The sequence below is a fragment of the Zeus faber genome, assembly GCF_960531495.2.
Source record: "Zeus faber genome assembly, chromosome: 16".
NCBI classification, from domain to species: Eukaryota; Metazoa; Chordata; class Actinopteri; order Zeiformes; family Zeidae; genus Zeus; species Zeus faber.
In genome coordinates, this window is record NC_137202.1 from 21,880,000 (window position 1) to 21,892,752 (window position 12,753).

Sequence of the window (12,753 nt, forward strand, 5' to 3'; positions counted from 1 at the left end):
TTTTTCCTCCTCCTTTCAGCTGGCGACGTGGGATTCCAGCCGCGGTCTGAACGGCAGCCTGAGAGAAAGCCGGATCGAGAGCAGCATGCACGGCGTGACGCTCAAAATCGTAACACTGCTGGTGAGTGGTGGGAGTAATTATGAATTCATCACCCCCCGAGTAGGCAGACGTATGCCGCCGGGGACATTTAGTGGACGTGTTTTGCGTGTTTTCCCTCCAAACAAAAATGTGTTCCCCGCGAGTTTCAAAACGTCGCCCCCGCCGCCGCAACAGGCTCTCGCTGCAACCCAAGAGCCATGGAGCTTATCACAGGTGAAGGGAAAGCTGATAAAGGGCAAAAGACGCGATAGCGGAAGCGCCGGACCTTCTCTTAATCCACTTTACGCCCCTTGGTCACAGTCACTGAGCGTCTCTCTCGCTCGCTCGCGCTCACTCACCCTCTCTCTCTCTCTCTCTCTCTCTCTCTCTCTCTCTCTCTCTCTCCTGGAAGTGGGATTTGTAAGGTCATCTCCTCCAATTCACCCCCTGAGTCTGCAGCATCAGGAAGCCATTAAGTTCCGCCTCCTTCTCATCCTTGACTTTACAGTTGGAGGCGCTACACTTTCCGTCTCCGTCCTCCCCGATCCCCCCGTGCTCTCGCTCTAACCCCCCCCCCCCCTTTTGTTCATTCCTCCTCTTCACACATGACTTACCCGCATCCCATTTTATTCGCGTACGGCTCTCTCGGGCTGGCGCTCTTTAATCACGACAGGTTTTGTTTCCCCAGGCGTCCCCACATGGAAACCCTCTCCCACCAATATTTGTTCTGCCAGTGACACTCCCCCCCCCCCCCCCATTAAGCACAAGAAGATGACGAGGAAGAAGCAGGAGAAGGCGACGAAGAAGGGCCATTTGAGAAACCGAACGCAATGTATCCGTGCGAAGGAGGAGCGGACCCCGTGGCGGCGTGCGACGCAGGTCAACAGTCGCGAGATGGAGAAAAGTCGCTTTTGACTAAGACGGAGTTGGGCTCAGGCGGAGCAGCCGGACAGGCTCCCACAGAGTTGTCCGTCTCGTCTCCAAGGAGATTATGGAGCGGCTTCGTCTTCGTATTTACGGTTTCCTTCGTTTGACTGTTAAGCTTCTTTTACGCTCGTCGTCTGCGCCAATGTTACGTGAAAACGGGTCCGTGACCAATCCTATCTCCTCTCATCTCACATTTCTGCGGTTTTTACTTTGAACAGGAGGAGCCTTTCGTCATGGTGGCGGAGAACATTCTGGGCCAGCCCAAGAGGTACAAGGGCTTCTCCATCGACGTCCTGGACGCCTTGGCCAAGATCCTGGGCTTCAAGTACAACATCTACCAAGTGGGAGACGGAAAGTACGGCTTGGCGCTCGCCAACGGGTCGTGGAACGGGATGATCGGGGAGCTCATCGGCAAGGTCGGTCCTACGTTTACGGGTGGCGGGGACGCTGGAGCTGGACAGCACTGTTGCTTTGTTCTGTGATAGGGAGAGAAGACTGGATTGTATTGCCCCCCCCCCCCCCCCCCCCCAAAAATTAAACATATTTTCAACATATGGTATCACAGATCAGTACCGTACATCTGTGATATGGCTGATCACGGATCAATCACACAGTCAATTCTCTTTTGCAGTTTTTGAGAAATATTTACTTAAGTTTAAATTAAATATATTAAGTCCATTTCAAACAGCAAGTCTCGACTTAAGGCATGACAAAGGGAATTATCTATATAATAAAATGATATTATAATACATATGTGTGTATATATTATGTATTCATTTACTATTATCATTAATATTAACATTTTATATTTATACATACATACAAATACCCATATTTATATATACAGTATATTATATTTATATATTTCTTTTTAGTAAAAAAATACATTTAATAAAAGTGATTATTTCCTCCCTTCTGTCATCCTGCAATTTAAAATAAATAAGATGCAGTCAGAGGCCTACAGATTCCAGCTCTACCTTTTCAGAAGGAATCTTATCACTCGGTCCAAGTGCCTCCACTCATGATGGGGATGATTGATATGGCGTTTAACTCAACAGTCCTGACAGCATTAGGTCACTGACTCTCTCACAACAGCGTGGGCCCACAGACTTGCCTTGGGGAGATTGATGGCGCTGTTGAGAAAAAAGCGATCAGAGAAAGCCGCTGAATGGGTTTCTCTGAGGGGGAGTCGTGCGACCTGAAGAGAAGGCTTTTATTATAAGCCACTTGAGCCTCTGCTCAAACACACCTCGTACCCTCTGTCCGTCCACAGCGAGCCGACCTGGCGCTGTCGGCCATCACCATCACGCCGGAGAGGGAGGCGGTGGTGGATTTCAGCAAGCGCTACCTGGACTACTCCGTGGGAATCCTGATGCGCAAGACGGAGGAGAAGATTAACATTTTCTCTTTGCTGGCTCCGTTTGATCTGGCCGTGTGGGCGTGCATCGCCGCCGCCATCCCCGTGGTGGGCATCATGATTTTTCTGCTCCGCCGCATCCAGGCGGTGCGCTCCCAGAACACGACGGGTGGCCACCCGCCGGCCTCGGTGTCAACCTCGCTGCAGAGCGCCATCTGGATTGTTTACGGAGCCTTTGTGCAACAAGGTGAGCAAGATGGGTTGACGGGTCAATGTTCCTGGACGTTAAGCTGTGGGTTATTAGGGGTGTTCATTTTACAATGTGTGACAGAAAATCGGACAAAAAGACAAACAGACGGTCACACAGACAGACAGATGGAAGGACAGATAAATAGAAAGATAGATTCTAGTTCTAGGCTTTAAAAGCTGACAGGCCACCGGAGCGCGCCGGTCGGGACTCCTAGGGCCGTAGGGCGTCGCCGTCGCGGCCACGTCCGCCGGAGCCCGATGACGCACATCTCACATCTGATAACCTTCACCTGTCACCTGAGCCCATCGCGCCACACCAGAAGAGGGCAGGGCGGGGGTTCGGGGGAGGCTGCCCAAAGGCTGCAGCTGCTGTGTGGTCCCTGACACGCATCAACAACACTTTTCATTACTCGACTCGACTGCGACGCCTCGACAGAATCGCTTCCATTTATTTATTTATTATTTTTATTTTTTTTAACAAATCCTCTCAGATGACATTTCGTGGCTTCACTCTTCAAGATAAAAATAAATAAAAAATGAAAAACACTCTGACATTTGTCCTCATCCTCATACTCCACCACCATCCCTCCCGGGCCGGGGGTTTGCGGGAAGCGGCGAATGAAAAACACAGGAAAAAAAAAAAAAAGTAGGAGAGAGAGGAACAGAGGGGAGTGGGGCCAGAGAGCGAGGGAAGATGGAAAAGCTAATCTGGCAAACAGATCTCTGTGTGTCTCGCAGACAAAATGGCGAACTCAAGGGTCGAAACGCACAAAGAAAGCAAAGTTAAAGCGTGGAGGAGATGGGGCTGGGAAAACTGATGGAGAGGTTTGCGCAGCATTACATATGGTTTGCCGGGCGCACAGCGGGGCCGAGTCGCACCAGATGGAAACACGGTTCAACCAGCGCATTATTCGATTGTTTTAACGAATCGAGGCATGGACTCCGGCTGTTGACCGGCCGACGCGAAGAACTGATCAGAAGAATCAAAGCGGGGTGATCAGTTGGCGATTCTCAGCGCTGTCGTGATGTGCTGAAAAATGGGAATGCCACATAAGGGCGACATCTCATGTGTCACTAAAATTAAAAAAAAACCCTATAACCACGGTTGAAATTACTTAAATTACTGACTACATTTACATTCATTCATTTCTCAGACGCTTTTGTCCAGAGCGACTTAGATGAGAGGCTAGAAACAATCGAGGCGTACATCGACCATTGGAGCAACATCGAACTTAAGTGCACAGATACAAGTGCAAGATGCTGGAAGGAATCAGAATAAAATGGTGTAGTTTGTTTTTTATGTCAGTGCATTTATTTATTTATTTTTTCGTGTCAGTGCTTAATGTCTGCTGGGGAGCTCGTCCCACCAGCGGGGAACCACGCATGAGAAGAGTCTGGATCGAGAACTCATTCCACGCAGCAGAGGCGCCACCAGCCGCCGCACATTAGCAGACCTCAGAGAGCGGGTTGGGGCCGTATGGCCTGAGGCGTAATGCAATGTGTGTGGGTGCAAATCCGGTGACTGCCCTGTAGGCCAGTGTCAAGGATGTGAACTTGATGCGGGCAGCTACGGGGGGCCAGTGGAGACAGATGAAGAGAGGCGTGACATGTGCACGCTTTGGCTGGTTGAAAACGAGGCGTGTTGCCGCTGCATTCCGAACCATCTTCAGTAATCTACTGGCGAGATGACAAGCGCCCCGACAAGGAGCTGTGCCGAGTGCTCGGACAGATACCGTCTGATCTTCCTGATGTTGTTCAGACTGAATCTGCAGGATCGGGAGACGGATTAAATTTGATCAGAGAAGGTTAAAAGGTTAGCTGGTAGTCAATCACTGCTCCAGGATTTCTAGCAGACTTGGAAGGTATTAATGGTATAAATGGTATTAATGATGATGATGATGATGATGAGGAGGATGAGGATGATAATGGTAACTAAGGCTTGGAATCCCCCCCTTTACAGGAGGTAAAAACAACAGTTGGGGCCGGTCGGAACGTCTATATATCCTTCTTACCTGTAACTGTAAATGTTAAAATACATTTCCCATATTCATGCCTAGAAGGGATCTTGTAATACGATTTCAGACACCGCCCTAAATAGACCCCCCGCCAACATGTGAATTATGGGAGTACCGGCACATATTTTCTCCGCTGCGTGTCCGCTTTCCCCGTATCTCCAAACAAAACAAATAGAAATAGTGTGTTTTTACTTTGGATTATTGTTTTCTTTATTTCTGTTTCCTAATTGAAAGAAGAAGCAGAAAATGCTCTGTATGTCCTGTGCCGCGTGACGCATGGCAGCTTAAACAACCATCCCCCCCTTTATGCCCTGGAGAAAAAAGTTGATCCCCCCGATTGTCATTGTATAACTAGCAATCTGACTATAATTAATAGAATCTATGATGAAAAGAGAGATTTTACACTAATTCAACTGGTAAAAAGAGTAGTCCTCCCACCCCGCCCCGAATGGATCAGTCCTGCTACCGCGTTCGAAGGCGACTGGTTCTGACAGCTGTGCGTGCGCGCATAATAGCTTGTTAACTAACTTCTCGTCATCATGTCGGCTCAGAAAAATCTGGGTCTTAAGAAATAGACACAGAAAAGAGAGGGAGCAAAGATGAAATTAGCATATTTTTTCCATGAAGCCCAGAATTCTTGGCAACGGCCCCGGTTTGGGGTAGAGTGCAGAGCCGTAACATGCTCAGCAATTTAGCGCTGCGTCTTGGCTTGCAACATGAAGATTTGTTGGAGAACTGTCTGGAAATTATTTGATTTCTGTTTGCAAGCAACTTTGGAGACCCAGAGTGGAACTTCACTTTAATTCAAAGCCAAAGTGCAGCAGTTCTCAACGTGGGGGCCAGGGACCCCCCCCCCCCCCCCCCGCCCCCTCCCCGGTGTCCTTCGAGAGGTTTCAGGGGGTCCCGAGCAAAGTTAAACTTCACCATTTACTTTAGTTGAACCACTAAACAACACACTAATAATGACTGTTTTGGTCCTAGTTTCACTTATATGTATGTAACCATAGTACAAGCAAGTATGGAAGTTTGGACTGAATCATATCTCCTCAGATTGGGGTCCCACAAACCAAATCTTATCCAATGGAGTCCATGGCACACCTACGAAATTGAGGACATTAGTATCATGACATCACTCTTTGTTTCTGTATTTATTTGGGTGTTTGTGTCTATTGCATTTAACAATTTGGTTTTCAATTCCGTCCCCCAGGGAGCGACTCCATCCTGGGATCGGTGGCTCTCCGGATAGTCATGGGGAGCTGGTGGCTCTTCACCCTCATCGTGTGCTCATCCTACACGGCCAACCTCGCCGCCTACCTCACCGTGTCGCGCATGGACAACGCCGTGCGGTGAGCACCACCGTCTTTAGCAGCACTTCTCAAAATGAGCATTTGAGGTTGAGGTGCATCATGCCCTCCTTATGGAAAAAGGGGCGGGCCAGACCTTCAACCTTAAATGTGGGGCTACTACTTAAGCAAGAACCTCAACCTCCTTTGTGCTAATGCTGCACATACGGAATGCATTGGCTAAACTGTCGCTACAGTTGCAAAACTGCTTAGCCAGAGCTCCCAGTGCTGTTTTTTTTTTTCAGGTCATTAACTGCAATTCTTTATGCAATGGTTCGACAACAAATGCTTTTAAGCACCTATCGTCCACGGCTTTATGGAATGCTTTCTTCACTGACCATGAATGCTACGCTTCGGCCTCTTGAAGTTTCAATGGAGTTTCTTGAGCTTATGTGGGGGGCGGAGACTTGAAGGAGGCTTGCATTGAGGTCAGCTCATCGAGGTTCACCGCTCAGTGTCGGAGAAGCGTGCGTTCACGACGCAGGTTGACACACTCAGAAAGGAATTTTTTTCTTATCGCAGGGGTGAAGTCGGTACGGCCGTCTTCACTCGGTACATTTCTGTAATTTCGGGAACCGCCGGCTAACAAGAACGCTCTCCTCATGGCAAATGTTATTTGTCAGTAAATCCAATTTGGTGCTCCCTCCACTCCCAAGGATCGGCAGAGTGTTGTTTGATTGCATTGTGTTTGTCTGCCCTTCGGCAAATAGACACATGTGGACCAATGAGAAGCGGGAAGGAATACTAAACGCCGCCAGGGTAATTTTGGGTGTGTTATTCTTTCTTTGTACGTGCATGAGAAACCAAAATGATGGTGACAACTAAGTAGTTCAGTTTATAGAGCAATTGACGGCTTCTCGAAAAAAAAATCTCAGATGCAAATGACTGAAATTGGTTGACCCGCATGGCGAAGGGGCATCATCGTGGCCTCACAGATGATGAGCATTAACGGCAAGCATTTAGCGAGGTCACTTTTGCACCGCCACTTGCAGACATCTCTACATTGATGGCCTTTTCGTACAAACAAATTGATTATGCATGACGCAGGTTTAAAAAAAGAAACATGGTTCATATTCAAAGCAGCTTGCTGCCGTAATTACCGCAATACACCTACTGTGAAATGAACTTGTAAAAATTCATCAAAGATGGGTCAACCAGATGTGGTTTCGCTCAGGTGTGATTCTCTACTTTATTCTCTGTTATTGTGCTATTATCCCATGAGGGCTATTAGACAAACAGCTGGTGTTTGACCACCGTATTGATCTTGACATCTCTGCGGTGTCACTTCTTATGCCGTGGACAAGACAGGAAGGGATGGATCAACACACAATCCAAAAATCCAATAATCCAAAAGCTTTAAAGGTCCCATATCTTTCCAATTTGGAGAGTCATTGCTCAATCGTGTAAATCACTCCATGGGGGCAGCTAAACATGATGGGAACTGAGAAAAGGTGAAAGGTGGAGTTCCGCTGAGTTGGAGTTGGCAAAGCCTGTCATGAAGACTGTTTTGTCATATAAAAATGTGTTTATGAGAGCAAAATACATGAAACATTCCACATAATGCAAGTTGTAGCACATGTGCCTGTCTGCAGTGGATTTATAATCGATATTGAAGGATTCCAATTAGATGGAGCCCCTGTAGGGTTGGCCAAATGCTTGACTTGTTGCCCAAACCTGTTGATTTTTTCCTGAGCTACAAGCTTGGGAGCAGGTTGTCTGTATTTGAGTTGAGCGATTGTGAGGCGAAGGCGAACTTAAGTCTATTTCTGTATTTTACTTTAATGTAAATGTGTCCCACCGTGTACTTTAGCTACATTTGGTGGCTTTTGCCCTTTTTTCACATCATTTGAAAGTGAAGAATCAGAGCTTTTAAACAATATGTCACTTGTGAGAATCAAGCAAATATTTTTAAAGCTATGACTGTTTATGACAAGGGTGTGATAATGATGATAATGATTATCTGAGATAATCACCTTCAAAGTTTTCCCCGACACTTGGTTTCATTCAGCCAGCTTCCAGAATGCAAATGGGGTTGGAGGACCTGCCACATGGCCTGCCGAAAGGGGGCTTGACACCCTGCTGAATGGCCACTTGACACCCTGCTGAATGGGGGTGATCGACAACATCTTTTGTTTAAAAAAAAAAAGCTTTTATTTAACAGTAAGAATATACATGTTTTATAAAAGTGGAATTATTTAAGATTTTAAAAGTGCGGACAACACAACAAAATGTACAATCTATTTACAATATAAGTCTCTGTATATCAACCTCGTATGCCAAATATCTTCAAAGTTCTTGGAGTTATTATGTTGGCTAACCCCAACCCTACCCCAGCTACACCCTGAGAGCCGGTATGGGGCTGCCTGATCTGGAATCAGGTCTCCTCGCCTCCAGAAGACACCTTGCCAATTCTGTTAATAAAATTGCGAAAATACATCACGTTTAGCAGGGAATATGCACATCGATATGTTAGCTAGAGATGCAGGCTTAAGCCCATAACCAGATGCCAGCGTTGTGATAAAATGATAATTACCTGTGAATGAAGAGAAACGAAGCTCTGCAGATTTGTACTGGGTCCACTGCCTCTCTCTTTTGGTTGGCGTTTTCTTGTTGTCTGAAGTAATTTCACTGCATCTCCCGCTGCAGAATAACTGCCCCATGATAAACATGTCTGTTTCCTGCTCTGTTATGGCTGCTATCATGTAGCACGATCTATAGATAAAATCAGGATCCAGTTTCTTTGTGCATGATTCCTGGCCAAGCCTGCCATTTTCTTTTCGCCCCTGGCTGCATTTGCAGGTTAATTGAGAATCTTGTCCATTGCTACTTGGTCATAATTTGTATCACCAACCTCAATGAACTTCATAACTTCATCAACTTCTTCAATTGTAACAACAACGGCCACATCATCGGTGTCCTCCGGTGGTTCTTGAAAATATTCAGTTTCATCCTCACATTCAGGTTGAAATTCACTGTTTGAAATGTTCTCCAAGTCTGGTATACGCCGGTATCAGATTCAGCATCGCTGTCGGACAACTGACTCTCATCGCGGAAAATGTAGTTGGGGATAAATAATCTTTCATTGTTACAATGGAATAGTACTGTTATGTACTTTACAGCCAAGGTGAGGGTCATAACTATTGACTTTGCTATTACATGGAATCCGATTCTACAGAATCCAACCCACCACCTCAAAATACCACCTAAGTCCTAACTCTACATACTAGTTCTGGCGATGTTGGATAGACCTACGTTGTGTCTATAGATATTGTGTTTAATGTCTATGACATTTTGTTCTGCGCCCGTTGGGAACTCGCCTTGGAAATTGAAAATGACTACAACACATTTGCGAACTGGTCTAGCGATGCCAGGCTAGGTCTCTTCAGATTCTTGAACAATGATATTGTGTAAATAGCAGCCGTCACACATTCTATACAATGCAGGTGATGAATCTTAGCCAGGATTGTGTTAGTTTTATGGTTCTAATCTGAGCGGTTGCAGCCATGGCCTGTATTTCTTAGACACTCATGTGAAGCTGTTCAGAAAAATTTTATTGGAATAGATTCACCACCGAATGCAGCGGTATTGACAGGCTCATACTGTAGCTTCGGCTGTCAGGAAGGACTCCAAACTGTAAAAACACCTTATCAGTCAAACACACACACACACACACACACACACACACACAAACACACACACACACACACACACACACACACACACACACACACACACACACACACACACACACACACACACACACACACACACACAAAAACTACACTAGGTAGTGTACTAATTAAATGGCTGAATTAACCCGCTGCTGTTATCTTTGGATGAACTCCTCGATCGTATCACCGTTTAATTGGTTTAGAGACAAACTGAGCTTCATTCAAATTCAAAACAAACTGATGTCGATCTGCTTGGAAAACAAAGCAAATCCACAGTCCTACGTGATCAACGTGATGGAATGAACCATTCCATTGAAAGGATGTTATGAAAAATCATGGGCATATTGCAGTTTTTTAAATATAATTCACTGCCTCATTATCAAAAGGTTAATTAATCACCTGTGAAAATAACCAGAGTAATTTATTGTCAGCAGTATTACATTTTTTTTACTCAACATGTAGCCTAATGATTGACCATGCATTATCCCTCAAATCTGTTAATATTGATCCCTTAAATCTATTATTTAAATTTCTGTGGCAACTTGAATTCATATTGGCTTATCATTATGAAAGAGTCCTGGAGTGTCGTGTTATGGGGTTTCTTTTTGAAAATTGTCTCCTATTTGACTTTGACATTGTGGTGACCATTCCAGAGTAACAATAGGCTTGAGTAGATCAGTTAATACGTTAAATTACTTGTGTTACAGTTGTGTCTTTAAGCTTCATAAACAATAACGCTGATGTTGAACCAGATGAGTCATTAACCCATAAACCCATAGTCTTTCTATTCTAAAGTGGAAAGAGCTGTGTCACTTGGGATCACTAGGATGAGAGCTTCTCGCAGAGCACGTTTTTCCCACCGACTCCGGTCAAACCAACTCGTCGCCGTTTGAACTTCCAGGTCGTTCCAGGACCTGTCCAAGCAGGCGGACCTGGTGTACGGCACGGTGCGGGACTCCGCCGTCTACGAGTATTTCCGGGCCAAGGGCACCAACCCCCTGGAGCAGGACAGCACCTTCGCCGAGCTCTGGAGGACCATCAACAAAAACAGCGGCCACGAGAACTCTGTCTCCAGCCCGGCGGAGGGCATCAAGAAGGTAGAGCATGAACACTCCAGTATCTCAAGTATTTCATCCATCCAACCCTCCGAGTTTACGTTATTTGGAGTGGTCATATTCCTCATATTCCATTTTACCACAGGTTTAAGACAGGCTTAGGCAGTCTATCACAGGGTCATCAAGTTTAGAATTTTTAATAACTAATATGTTTTTTTTGTATGCCAGATATTGAGCTGTCTGGTAATAACTGTCATTTTATTTATAAAGTGCTTTTTATAATGCCCGAAAATACACTTTATATTAAAACCATGAGGAATAAAACAATGCATCAAGAAAACTGTTTAGAACGTAGTGCAAGAGACTAAAAGGTGAGTTTTTAGTGATCGATCACACACACACACACACACACACACACACACACACACACACACACACACACACACACACACACACACACACACACACACACACACACACACACACACACACATTCTATCGCTCAATACTCTATTCATTAATTATGACATATGCCATTTTGTTCATTTTTGTTTTTTGTATATTGTTATATGTTATATAAGAGATAGATAGATATATAGATAGTTAGATAGATAGATAGATAGATAGATAGATAGATAGATAGATAGATAGATAGATAAAGAAACTGCCAATATACAATGAACCTAAAAAATAAAAATGTACAACCAATCCAAACAACAATACACAGTAAACCTCTGTATTAACAACTCACTTTCTGACAAAAACGGCGGCTTTGTCGGTTTATCGAGAGGAGCCAGGGGTGGACTGATTGACAAAAGAACACTTGGTGCACTCTGTGTTAACCCGTACAGACAGTATCCAGCACTGAACCCCCCCCAAACACAGATGTACAAAATGACTGAACACAGGAGGTTTCTTTGCCTCCGCTCAGCTGGCCCGTGAAGCTGTTGCCATGGAAACCAGACCAGGGTTTAAAAAAAAAATAAAAAATGAAACAAAAATAAAAATAACTCGAACAGAAACATCCATTAAGACTTTTAAACAGAGGTTTTGAAGCAGGGCTTTTTTTGTCCATGGGAGCTAAACAATATCTCTTAAATAAATGAGCGCCAATAAGAGCATCTTCTGTCGTGTTTTTATTTTTGGTTTGTTTTGACTTTTCTGGTTGGTGGTCATTTCCTGAGCGGATGAATACGGATGCATATATTTCTTTTTAGTAGTAGTAGTATTTTGTATGTTGCTATTATTAGTAGTGGTATTATTATAATTATTTGTTGTTATTGTTATTATTATCATTAGTAGTAGTAATATTTATTGAAATTGTTGTAATTGTTTTTACCATGATGTGTTGTGTTGTTGTTATAGTTATTGTCATTGTTAGATATTTTCCTCAAAATCTTTTGGGCTAAAACTATCTGGAATGGAGCAACAGCAGAAGCTACAAACACAATTGACGTCGCAAACACCTCATGGTCCAATTTTCATCCAAATCGATCCACAGATCAAACATTTGTGAAAAACCGACAAATTTTGACCCAAAGTAGCTAGGTGGTCGTGCGTGACCGTCACACCAACGTTCGAAATTTAGTAGAACGAGTCAGTGACTCTGTCGCTCTGTAGTGGTTAGAGATTACAAACTAGGCGTGTGTGTGTGTGTGTGTGTGTGTGTGTGTGTGTGTGTGTGTGTGTTTGTGTACCTTCTTACCTGTTAGATGTCTGTGGATCTGTTCCATTGACATTTTATCTCTTCGGTCCCCACTTCTTCGCCAGATTCATGAAAAAACTCGAAAAAATATGAATCCACAGAAACCCCTGACCACCTCGAGTCGATTCCGCCCGGCTGTGCGAATGAGTGATGCGTTCATGATCTAGAAAGGTGTCGGAAAAATAGAAGCCGTGATATAGTAATCAATCACAGAAATACCACAAGGTTTTTTCATATTTGAGTGCAGAAATTAAAAGCTGCTTCGCATTATTTACCTAAATTCTCATCATCTGTAATTAAGCATGGCTGACACTCAAATGGAGCTCAAAAGCAGATGACCGTCCTTTTTTTA

At 44.6% G+C, this 12,753-nt stretch overlaps 1 protein-coding gene across 1 annotated transcript in view; it reads left to right on the top strand.

Annotated features, from left to right (window-relative positions):
* The window catches only part of grid1a (glutamate receptor, ionotropic, delta 1a), a gene marked incomplete at both ends in the record, with an annotated part of 268,104 nt that overhangs the window by 248,145 nt on the left and 7,206 nt on the right, over positions 1-12,753 (top strand). The window contains 5 exons of the mRNA XM_080016956.1: positions 20-121; positions 1,225-1,422; positions 2,280-2,610; positions 5,835-5,973; positions 10,543-10,738. Coding sequence (XP_079873082.1) covers positions 20-121; positions 1,225-1,422; positions 2,280-2,610; positions 5,835-5,973; positions 10,543-10,738 — 966 coding nt within the window. The remainder of the gene's footprint in view (positions 1-19; positions 122-1,224; positions 1,423-2,279; positions 2,611-5,834; positions 5,974-10,542; positions 10,739-12,753) is intronic.